The sequence below is a fragment of the Cynara cardunculus genome (assembly GCF_001531365.2).
Source record: "Cynara cardunculus var. scolymus isolate 2C chromosome LG 15, CcrdV1, whole genome shotgun sequence".
Taxonomy (NCBI): Eukaryota; Viridiplantae; Streptophyta; class Magnoliopsida; order Asterales; family Asteraceae; genus Cynara; species Cynara cardunculus.
Genome location: NC_037542.1, coordinates 12,860,667 through 12,873,903, shown reverse-complemented (window position 1 = coordinate 12,873,903; position 13,237 = coordinate 12,860,667). Strand labels below are relative to the sequence as shown.

At 35.8% G+C, this 13,237-nt stretch overlaps 1 protein-coding gene and 1 pseudogene across 1 annotated transcript; both read left to right on the top strand.

The window, feature by feature from the left end:
* The window catches only part of LOC112528558, a 2,936-nt pseudogene extending 1,215 nt beyond the window's left edge, over positions 1-1,721 (top strand).
* A 1,718-nt stretch (positions 1,722-3,439) lies between these two features.
* Positions 3,440-5,743, top strand: LOC112528557. The gene has a single exon (XM_025139580.1). The coding sequence runs from the start codon at positions 3,440-3,442 to the stop codon at positions 5,741-5,743; it is 2,304 nt and encodes a 767-aa protein (XP_024995348.1).
* The last annotated feature ends 7,494 nt before the right edge of the window (positions 5,744-13,237 follow it).

The window sequence follows — 13,237 nt, the reverse complement described above, 5'->3', positions numbered from 1 at the left end:
AAATTGGAGAGGAGGTTGATGGCCCACGTGGCTTTCAATGTGAATTGCAAATTTTGCAATTGAGATCCTACATGGCAGCAAGATACCTGACAAAAGTCAATTTGTAATTCAAATTGCAAGCCCCATGTGGGTGCTCTTACAACACTTGGAAAGAAATCCCAAGACTGCGTTGTTTCTAATTACCCATTTGAAAGAATGTGGTTTTATGCATGATGTTGTAACGTATATGACTATTATAAGGTTTTTGTGTTGCCGGGGTATGATGAGGAAGTTAAAGTTTTTGTTTTTGGAGGTTATTGAGAATAAAAATGGGGTATTTGGTTTTGAAGCTTTTGATTTGTTCGAAGAATTATTGAAAGAGATCAATGTGGATGGCAATAATTTGCTTGTTAGAGCAGTTGATGCTCTGGTTAAGGCTTTCTTTAGTGTTCATCAGTTTGATGAGGCTTATGATGTGTTATTGAAGATACAGGGTGGATTTCTTCTGTCTGTGCTTACTTGTAATCTTTTTCTGAACCGGTTGGTTGAAGAAGGCAAAGTTGACATGGCCATGATGGTTTATCAACATTTGAAGATGAAAGGTTTCCTTCCAAATGTGTACACATATGGGATTGTGGTTAAAGGACTATGTAGGACAGGTTGTGTGAAAGAAGCTGGGGATGTTTTAGAATCAATGAAGGAAGCTGGAGCRGAGCCTAATATGTTCACTTTTGGTTCCTATATTGATGGGCTKTGCTCAAATGGCTACACAGACTCGGCTTTTGAGTTGCTTAAAATGTTGAAAGAGCCGGGCTCACTCATTGATGTTTTTGCTTATGCTTCTGTCATTCGTGGCTTTGTAAAAGAGTTGAAGTTACAGGATGCAGAAAACGACTTTTTTAACATGAAACAAGCAGCAATTGTCCCAGACGCATAATGTTACGGTGCCTTAGTCCAAGGGTACTGTCAAAGAGGCGACATTCTTAAGGCCTTGGATCTTCATGATGAAATGTGTTCAAAGGGTATCAACACCAATTGTGTGATTATGAGCTCAATTATGCAATGCTTGTGTCATATGGGGATGTCMTCTGAAGCTGTATACCAATTCACTAATGCAATAGAATCTGGAGTTTTTCTTGATGAAATCTCCTTCAGTATTGCAATTGATGCTCTATGTAAACTAGGGAAGATGGCTGAAGCGATGATGTTGCTGGAAGAGATGAAACGTAGGAATATGAACCCAGATGTTAAGCTCTACACCACTTTGATTAATGGATATTGTCTCCAAAAAGACCTTCAAAGTGCTTTGAATATCTTCAATGAGATGAATGAGAAGGGCGTGAAACCTGATACCGTCACACGACCCGAATGGGGATCCGAACGAGGATTCCCCGCTAAAACGGGTCCTGAGGTAGGGGCCAGGGATACCCGGTGGACTCAAACCGGGGTTGGGGCTGGGGCCGGGTATTGTAACCCCGCGCCTCCCCGGAAGCAGTATACTAATATTCAATTATTCATTTATACTATTTGAGCTTTCAGCTTTGGAAATTCTGGGCCTTGTTGCTGTTGGACTTCAGGCCTTCACCCCTCTGCCAATCGAGGTCACTCAGGTCAGATCTCACATTCTCAGTCTTACTCACTTCACTCGTCGAGTCGTCGGCCCTTTGCGACTTGCCCTCGGTCCTCCCCTTCCCCTCCGCCTCGATCGTTGCCACTGCCGGCTGCGGGCTGCCCACTCGTGACTCGCCACTGTCAATTCCTTTTTTTTTTGTTTGCTCAATGGAAGCTTCGAAACATAAAAAAGAGAGCTAAAAGATTGATAACTTCATTTGCAGCAAATCTTGAATTCTTAATCTTCATCAAGTCAGTCTCGACCAAGGTGATGCTTCCATTCTTGTAAAAGAAAATTTATAGATTCCCATCAAGGTACAAACATGTGTTTGCTGTATGTTTAAGCTCGATTTCTGCCCGGAAAGACGTTTTTACGCGGGGTTCTTTGTTTCGTTTAGGTTGGGATAGGATAAAGCCTTAATTATTCCAAACACTAGAGTACATTGAGTTTTTAGACTTTTCTCTTTTTTAAACCCAGAAAACTAGTGCGGTATTTCTCACTTAAGACAAGTTTGTAGTAAAATTTCTCATGAAACTGAAAATTTCTCCCGTAATCCAAATTATGTATGCATATAACCCTAACTAATAAAAAAGAACCAAGGAACACATCTAAATTGTTGATTGAGATGACCCAACGAACATGGCCGGTCCTATGATTTTTGATGCCCTGTGCGAAAATTATAAAAAATGCCCCTAAGCCTATATTTTTAAGTCAATGAAACAACGAAACATGCGATTTTTTAAAAAGTTTAGAACCTATTCAAGCTAAGTATCTCATTCCAATGTTGATTTTTATTAATTATAATTAAAAAAAAACGATGAAGGGGACATAAAAACCAAAACCCTAAATACAAGATATAAAATGATAAATCTTGGATTAAGATCGTGCTTTCTTCTTTTCCAGTTTTTCCTTTTTCAAATTAAAATTAGCAAAATAGAAACTTTATTTCAATGTATGGAACTTATCTTAACTATAATTAGTTTTTAACTAAAATAGTAAATTACATCCAAAGTTTTGTCATTAAGCAAAAAGTAAAACTTAAAAGTTACATATCTAACGACTAATAAGTTTAATGGAACTAACAATTTATTCACTCAACTATGCATGACTGTTTCGTAGTGGCTTAATAATATAGAAAGTGACTTATCCAGTAAGCTTTTAGGGGGAGCTTTATATAGAAAGCCAATTTTTTTCTTCTAAACATGTCCCTTTCAACTAAAAAACGCTCTTTACATTTGCGAAAAACTCTCTCAAACAAAAACTTTTCCAACTTATACAAACCGATTAATTCATACAGACAACTTTATACAAACAAAATTTTTTCCGACTTTCCAACTCCAACGATGTGCATTCAGTATTCATCACTGTTTTTATAGTTAAAGTTCAGTTGTCCAATTCTCAAATTATTAAACTCAAAACTAGTAATAAACGACAATTTGATGCCCCTTTAGGCTTTGATGCCCTGTACGACCGCACGGACTGCACGTGGCCAGGGCCGGCCCTGCCAACGAATATGGTTAAATAGGTGGTTACAATCACCTTTAAAAAAATAAAAATATCCCCCTATTTATTAAATAAAAAATGGACAAAAATAAGGAAAATTGGATCAAAACAAAGGATACCAAGAAACGATCACTTTCTCATCTTTAATTCGACTTTTAAATAATGCCGTTGACTGTTGTGGGACCATCCCTCTGTCTCTTTTAATTGTTAAAATGATTCCATGGGCATAATGAATTACACTTCTTGAATGTTTCCATATAGGCAATATCTTTCAAACGCTTGTTATAAAAAGATATCAATATTTTGTTTTGTAAATCAATAGCTTCAATTAAAAACGTTCTCATCATGAATGCATATGATTATTGGTCTAATGATTGTTTCAAGGTTGTGCACAAGTTGTACGATGAATCCTCTTCTATTCGAGAACGAGAACGAGAACGATACACTGTAAACATCACCAAAGATGACATGTCCAGCTTTGTTTCGTGTTTCATCGTGGAAGAGCTTATGGAAGTATACGACATATATAGCAGGCCTATGGTGTGGATTGGAATCTACATAGCAATAGCATCTGGCTTTTGCATCCTTGCCATGGCGGCAGATTTGTTCCATGGTTTCCGGAATAGAAAATATTGGATTCCTTGCAAGTATTTCTCTCTCAATGCTGCTTCTATCACTGTSGTAGCTGTTGCCATGAAATTGCCTGTCGATCTCAGTAGTTCGATGCCTGGTGAAGTAGACCAAGCAGCCAAGCTCGGAAGCTTGGCCTTCATGTGCATCATGATTGCGAACTTAATGCTTTCTCTGGCGTCTATGGACAACAAGACACTTCTTGCAAATACCATAGGTTTGGTCATTCTCATTATCACTATGATTGTGAATACTTTGATCCAAATCATTACCGGTGTTATAGCAAATGGGTATTTCATGATGTGGGCATGCATCTATATGGTTTTGATGCTTTCGTTACTGATCATATTGATTTCTTCGGCCATAACAATTCCGACCTCTAAGAAAATTTTAGAGTTCAAGTATCAAGCCACAAGCAAAACAACTTCAAATGATCAACTTATAGGGATGTCTATGGTGGAGAAACTAAGACAATATGTGAGAAGATATTGGGTTATGGCAGAAAGTGGGAACCCTCAGTTTGTGATGTCGAGTAATTCGTTATCCAATGCTTCTGGCATAATATGCATAATCAGCCTAATAACGTACATATTTCGTGTGTTGGATATTTTTGGTATTCCTTCTAGCGAGTACAATTCGAAGTACCTTTACCAAACAAAGTACCAATCGGAGTACCAAACTGGGTTCCGATCAGAGTACAAGTGGTCAATGGTTGCCATTTTCTTCACTCAGTTCATTGGAGTTGTAGTGGGTAGCATAGCTCCAATATTTAGATATTTTACGGTCTTTAGGTTCAAATTGTTCACTTGGGACCATTTCCTAGTCTTTAAAGGAGAGAAGTATTGGACCAAGATGCTGTACGAGTGGAAAGAAAACCGTTTACCTTTTCTATCGAATAGCCGTAGATCAAGAGCCTTTGTCCATAGCTTGAAAAACCACATTCTAAGCCTTTGTATCATATTTCAGAAAGTAGTTATAGTATCATGCAAGATGATAGGGCTCGTCCAGATAGTCCTTATAATCTTTGTTATATGTTGGAGGTCGTTGAAGGCATTGTTTTTCATTACACCCATCGCCTCGGGTAGTGATGATATAAAAGACCTTAGCAATTATGTTTTGCAGATCGAAGATGAGATGGAGTTGGCAGAGATGACAGTGAAGGGCATTTCGAATTCCATGAATCGCTTGATTCAGAAAGTTAACAAGGAACAACACAATGATCTTTTAGAGCTTCTTGGTAAATCAACTGGTTTCAAGGGAGTAGAGGAGTTTGACATCGATCAGGTTCAACCTCTCCTTTCTGTTGAACCTGTTAATAGTTGGAGCTTACCGATAGTAACCTTAACGTGCATTGCTGTTTCTCTGCCGAACATTCGTAAGGGAAAAGTTGAGAGCTTGTTGAAAGGTGTTGGTGACGGTCTCTCGTACACCCATCTTGTGGAAGAAAGCCTGAATGGTGGAAGTGAATATGTGAATGTTCGAAGGACAACAAGTAATTTATGGCATGAGGTTGAAGACAACTACAAGTGGTTGGGGAACACTCTACAGAAAAATGCATATAGAGGAAGAACATCAATGGAGATTCTTCAATGGTTTGCTGATAAAGCTGGAGAAGTTGTAATAGAAATGAAGGGAAATACCAACGAGGAACTAAAGGAGAGTTTTCCGAGTAATTTGATTGCTGCTAATTCGATGTATCGTATTGCACAAACAATCTTGCTTACCCACCAAAGCAACATCGAATCGATCAGCGAAGAGCAGGTATTTGAGTCATTATCTTGCGTGATTTCTGATATATTCTCTGCGTGCTTCACTAACATACCACGAGTCGTAGCAACAAAATGCCATGAAAGTGTGATAGAGAAACGAGTGGCAAGTGTTGAGGCCGCGACCAAACTTCTTGGTAGGAGCACGGAGATCGTAACAAATCTTGAAGGGTGTGAACTACCAGACATGGGTCGAGATAAACTTGCATTCATCGATGAGTGGCGTACTCATTTGAAGCCATCGATCCCCTAGAATTCATCACCATTCATCACAAAGGTTAGATCTATGTGAGGATTAATTCCTTCTTTTTGTGAAAACCGTCAGAACACCTCCGGATTCGTTGATCTCTTTTGATCAGACAGAGGTCATCGTGCACGTTTTTGTAAATGAAAGAGACTTTTTTCTTTTGATGTTTTGGATCTGGGAATGATTTGATTGATTTTTGTGAAGGTATGTTAAGTTCCGTTATTGTTTTTTTTTGAAGGTTTTGATATTTAAGGTATTTGAAGTTTGATGAATGAATGCATATGCAGGTACGTGAAGTTACAATGTTTTTAATATAAATATAGAATGCTAGTGATTTGAATTTCAAATTAGACGGGTGTTTTTGTTGTTGAATACTCTCAAATAACAAATATGATGAAATTATGTGATAACTCATGAGATTAAATAGATTGGCAAATATTATCAAAGTGTTGAGCAAAATTCTCTATTTTTAGCTCAAAAATCCAGTGGAAAATCGTTGTAGACATCTAGATCCGTCTTATGCAAGTGTAAGAAGTGAATCTCTCCCTTGAATAGTGCAGATTCAGACAACCAAATCTGAAATCCGTCAAACATGGATGTCCATAACTAGACCCATTGGGGACATCCAGAACCCGGTCTGGATAGATTTCTGAAAACTTGCCCAAAAAAAATTAGTACGACACTAAATCTCGAATAACTATCTTTTTAAAACATTTTCTCAAAAATAGTTGAGCTTAATTTCTTTAAGGCCAAAACATTTTCTCAAAAATGTTTAAAACGAATCTTACATTCTAATATCAAATTTGACTTTATACAAAATAGTTTGCACGCTCTTCAAAACGGCTAAATTCTTGCTCGTTTTTTAAATTCTTGTTGATACAAAATATGAATCGTGAAGATTTGAGCCTTAACTTGAATTTGATTCTTCATTGAAATTATTCATGGCACACATCTTGAAGTATATTAAAATTTTGGAACGATATACCTCTCAAGTCGATTTGTAATTTCTTTTAGTATGAGTCTGTCGTATTGTTTTCTATTTTCTCAACCGAACCTTACACTATCTGAGATCCATGGTCATCCCAAGATTGGACGAGCCTTTTCTTTTGGGTGGCTCCTCGGAGTGCCCTTATAGGACTATATAGATGCCTATCTATTGTTCTCGTTTGAACTCGTCTCTCTCTCTCTCTCTCTCTCTCTCTATATATATATATATATATGTGTGTGTGTGTGTGTGTGTGTACTTTGGTGAGAGGTTCAAATAAGAATGTTAAATATCGTAAACAACTAAGAGGCGAAGAGATCGGGAAAAAAAATACTTGAATATGCATATGTGAACCAACACCACAGTTTATTACTAAGAGTTCACATATGCATCTTCAAATGAAATTTTTCAATGATTCATATATGAATCTTCCTTTGAACTTTTTTTCTCACGATATTTACCTTCTTATTTGAATTTACCCCTATGGTTTGGGCTCGTTACTCCATTGAGCTAATTTTTCGGAGTTAGTTCTGTTAGGTTGCGTTTGGTACACTGGACAGGGACATGACAGGAACAGAGTGGAACAAAGTGGAACAGGCCTGTTCCATCCTTATCCCATGGAACAGGGTGGAACAAGGTTGAACAGACTTACATTTTACCAATATAATATCAAAATAAAACTTAATCCTCTTCTAAAACATCAAATAGGTCTATCTCTTGCATTTTATTCATTCTTTAAATTTGGAGTTGGACCATGTGGGTTAGACGAAGGCCTGGACTTCATGGTTCCTAAAGTAAAAGGCAAAGCGTTAGGCTGGCTTCATAGAGCTGCGAGAACCTCTCCCTCCAAACAGTGGAAGGATAACAGACCGGTGCTTCTGTGGCCCATATAACCAGCTGGGCTCCTTCTGATAGACTCCCATCTTTTTTTTTCATAATGTGATAGATGTTCAATTTTTCCTATTTGGTTTCCATTGTTACCGGACCGGTAAGTTTTATAATCAACGATGACAAAGTTTATGCAAAAGAGATTGCAACCGGCAACCTCGGGCTGGCCTGACCCGTCCAAAAGCATAATGTGTGAAGCAAATCAAATGTATAACAACCTGTTCTTGAGAGCCAAACACAACTACTACAACAAAATCTAGTTTATAGGACGATATTATAGTATAAAAAATAAAACGTCATACCTAAAAGTGTTAGTAATAAGTTTATAGAACGTTTTTTGATCTCTTAGTAAGTTTTTTGAGACATTTTTAAATAAAGCATTACATTATCTATTATATTTGAAGAAAAGTGTCATATAAAATGTGTTTATAGAACATACTCTAAAATATTGTGCTGTAAAATAGTTAATATGACATTTTCTTTAAGATGTCCTAAAAATCTTGTTAAGACGTCCAAAAATTGTCCTAACTTGTTACAACATTACTAGATAAAACACTTTATTGTTTTGTTCTATAAACTTAAATCCTATAAAACAGTCTATTAACACATTTATACATTGTTTGGCGTCTTATAAACTCAATTTGTTGTAGTGCAGGATAAGCCTAATCCTCAAAGGACTTGTAACTCCCATATCACAATTTTCATACCTGCTAGCAAATACAATGGAGGTGTTTGTTTTTGTAAGAAGGGGAATTTTTTAGAATCAGGATCATTGTGTTGTTATGATTCTTTATGGTGGATGGTGTGTTGTTTTGGCCGTGTGATAAGAAAAAGGATGTTCTTAGATGTCTGATAACAAAATATTTGTCGCCAACTGTCAGTTCAGAGAGATTAAAGATGTGATTATATGATGTTACATTCCGTGTAGATTTCTATGGTAAAAGACACATTCTTTGCATGTAAGTGAAAATGTATCTGTTGGAGTCTTAGGTCAGCTAGATGTGGACCATTTATGTTGGAATCTCCCCTCTCTTCAAGTGCTGTTTTGGAGAGTGATATGGAGCTCCACATATTCTCACAATATCTTCATGATCTATAATAAGAGGGTGTGTTTTTCAACTCCATATTGCTGATTGTGTGCTATGCAAAAGGATGCATGGAAGCCAGATTGGTGAACTTGTAGTCTACCTTTCATGAGACAACAACACAGCTGCTAAGCAGGTGAGCTTTTGGCAGGTTTTTCCTTAGAGAATTGCAATCAATAGCCCATTTCAGCAAAAAGTTGTAGAAGGTTCTTTATGGTCTACCAGCTTGATATTTTATTGTTCAAGATGCAAGTTTACCGAAATAGTTATCTATCATGATCAACTTTCTAGCGTTTCATTTACCACTAAAAATTGCTCATAATTTTAGGTTTATCAAATTGTAGAAGAGTTACTGTCGTCGCCACCCACCCTACCCACACCACTAACCACCATGCCACTACTGTTGTCATCACACCACCCCCCCCCCCGTTACTCACTGCACATCCCTACTACAACCATGCTACTACCGTTACTGTCACGTTCCTAACCTAACCCTAACCACCACATCATTATTGTCGTCGTTACAACTGCCACTCACCACCGCCCTACCCCAACCCACCACTAATTACCATGCCACTACTGTTGCTGTCATACCCACTGACTCTCAGCTACCCGACCACTATCCCACCACCGTCGTCATAACAGCTACCACCCCTTCACCCATCCCACCCTCTAACTTAAACCCCAACCCCCACCCTTACCACTATTGTCGCCGTCACAACCTCCACTCAACCGCACCCCACCATACCCCAACCCACCACTAAACACCATGTCATGATTGTTCTCGTCATATCCACCCACTCCCAAGCCCCCGTCCACCCGACCACTATCCCACCACCATCATCGTCAAAGCTACCACCCGCCACCTACCCCCACCCCACGTCCCTTACTCCACCCCACCACTAACCACCATCCTACCACTGTAGTCGTCACAGCTACCACCCCACCTTGACTGCCCCCATGAACCCCCACCTATGGAGCAAAAGTGGGGCAGGGTTGGGATGGTGAGGCAGGGGTGGGGGTGATAACTGTGACGACGACAATAGTAACATGGTCGTTGGTAGGGTGTGGGCGAGGCGATGGGTGCGATAGTCCAAACAAAAACGATTGTTACAATTCTTTTGAGAGATTTTATTCCAATTCCTACTTACCAAAGGCGTAGTCAAATTACATCACAATTCTTTTGATTGATTCCTAATCCATCAAATTACATTTTGTGAACCCAACACATTCTTACGGTTTCTCTCTTAGGAATTATGTATTTGAATTAATGTTTTGATCATAATTCATATACTAAAAGAAGTCTTTATATTTATTTATTAGTTTTTTCCTTGAAAACTTGAAACCAACAAAATTTCAATTTGTATTTCATAAATTAGTAAAAAAAATCCAAGTTTCTATGATTTCTTAAATGTATTTAACCATTACATATTTCTCTAAATTTGAATAGATTATGTTTATTTACGATCTCTTTCAATTCAATCATAATTAAAATATTACTTTCTCATTCTTTTACGTAACAATCTTCAACTCCAATCTAATTTAGTTTCTTTTTTATATTTAATCGTGATCCAATTCAATCTAAAATATAATTTTATAAAAAATATATATTTTATTTTTTATCATATATAATTATTATTTTTTAATTTTAAATATAAAAAATAAATTAAATGGATTATTGTATATTTTAAAACGTAATTATAACTATAAAAAACTTATCATATAATTGAAATTAAATAAGATAAGTCACAAAAGTAAGTATAAAAATATATCTATGATGTGCTTTATCCACTAGGAATTGAAAACTATGAAATTTGGTATATTTTTTTAATTGAATTCACTTTTTTATTAGATAAGTTTTTGTTTTTAAAAAAAAATTAAACCAACCAATAAACAAATGTCACATGTCAATTTCATTTAGTAAAAAATGCCTCAATCCTATATTGTTAAGTGAGACGGATCAGTAGAGATTGGTAACCGATTTTTATTTTTTATTTTTTTTTCTCTAAGGCTCTTTTTGTCTCTTTTCTATTCTTTAAAGAAAACTAGAAAGGTATTCGCGTAATGCAGCGAGATACATCTTGATTTTAATATTTTATTTTATTTTTTATCTCAGTCGATGTTATAATATGGTCTTACGTGATTTTTAAAAAGTGATAATGTTTTTATTTTTGAATAAAATATAAATTTGAATATATTATAAAATTTTGACAAAAAGATATTGATATTAGTATCAAATTAACTATTTAACTATTTGAAATTCATCATTTTTTGTGTAATCTTTTAATTCAATTTTTTTAATTATAATTTAATTTTGATTCAATAACGAAATAATTTATATTTGGTTTAATAATATAAATTTCTTATAAAAATAATAATTAATTATTTTGTTAGAACTCGATAATCAAAGTTTATAGGATACCAACAATCGATAAATATCACTGTAGACGGCCTTTTAAGACTTAAACTTATAGTATCTATACTATATTATAAAGCATTTGACAAGAATTATTAAAAATCATTTTTTATGCATGAAATACTGTTTATTGATCCAGATTACTTAAAATTCAAGATTACAAGTAATTTTGCATAAGTACAACTTGTTAAAACTCCATTTTTAAATTTATCTAACTAACTGCATATAGATATAATCAAATACAAGATAAACATTCATTTTAAATAGATAAAATCTAAAATATAATTAAGATTATCAAACAGAATGTCTAGTTACTATCTTTATAAAAAGTTATGTTATTAAACCAAAAATAAATTACTTTGTTATTAATCTAAATGAAATCATAATAAAATAAAACATCATATTATCTTATTTTATATGACACTATTTGAAAAAAAAAATGTCCTATAAAAATGTGTTTATAGAACACACTTTAAAATACAATACTATCAAATAGTTAATATGACGTTCTTTTTAAGATGTCATAAAAATCTTGTTAAGACGTCCAAAAAATGTTCTATAAACTTATTACAACATTTATAAATAAAACATTTTATTGTTTGATTATGTAAACTTAAATCCTATAAAACAGTCTATTAACACATTTATACATTATTTGTCGTCTTATAAACTCAAATTTGTTACAGTATACGACGAGTCTAATCCTCAAAGGAATTTTATAAACTCAACTTTATTACACCTACATGCAATTGCATGGTTTAATTTTAAATGGACTTCTTATTACGTAATCAGAAATTAAAAGTTATATTGTAATTCTCATGCTTTCTAGCTTTAAAGAAAATTTTGAAAAGTATGTTATGGGCCGTTTATCTAATTGCTTACCCGGTAAGTGCTCAATATTAGAAGTTAACTGTATAATTTATTTTATTGGGTAAGATTGTAGTACATCAAAACGTATCATATACAACAATTTACCTGGTAAGCGCTTACCCGGGTAAGAGTCGTCACACTCACTTACCGGGTAAAACTCTCCATCCTTATCATCACGCAGATTTTTTTGGCTCTTGTCATGCTTATCCGATGAGGAAAATTACATGATAAATACTTACCGGATAAGCATTTAGTAAACGGACCCTTAGAAACGTATATTTATATAAAATCTTTATTCTCTCTAAACACTTTTATCAAAGATCGGTGGGACCCACAGCACAGGTACTGGAGGGGCAGAATAGTAATTATATTGGCCATCCCTTTTAACTCCACCCACAGATGATAGAAAAAGGGAAGAAGAAGAACCGCTCCATCTGCATATAATATACTCTCCAGTCTCCATCACCTTCTTGAGTGAAACCTGATTTTTGGTGTCGTTTTCATGAATCTAAAAACCATTCTTCATTCGATTTAGAGTTCTCAAAAGCAATCATACACAACCTAACCCCTTCCATCTCAACTTCACTTGCAAACAAATTGGTTTACGGTGGAAGAAATCAGGTCGTATTTGGGAGAAATCAGAGAAAATCGAGCCCAAAAGCTTTAATTCTAGTCCCACATCGGAATGAGTAGATGGAACCGATTTGTTTATAAACACCAAACGCAGTTGGATTATCGCCGGGCTTGGTAACGGGAGCCTGTGACTCGAGTGAGGGCATTAGGATGGTTGGACTGTGATTGAGCCCAGATTGGTTGGGTTCGATGGTTGCAAGATCTGGCTTGCCCGTTCCAAGTTTGGAGTTGGACCATGTGGTTTAGGCGAAGGCCTGGGCTTCATGGTTCCTAAAGCAGAGGGCAATGCGTTAGGCTGGTTTTACAGAGCTGCGAAAACCTCTCCCTCCAAACAGTGGAAGGATAACAGGCTGGTGCTTCTTTGGCCCATATAACCAGCTGGGCTCCTTCTGATGGACTCCCATCTTTTTAATCAATCATATGTATTATGTAGGTACAGGTAACCGTATGTTTTGGGTAGTCATATGAATCCACACATACTCAAACTTTGTGATATGTTAAGAAACCAAGTCTCTTAACAATATTAAGATGATGTGCAGTAAAGGTAGGAAAGTAATTGCAGAATGAATGGTATAAGATATTTTAGATCAAAATGAGTTGAATGTTCTTTTAAGATATTTGTG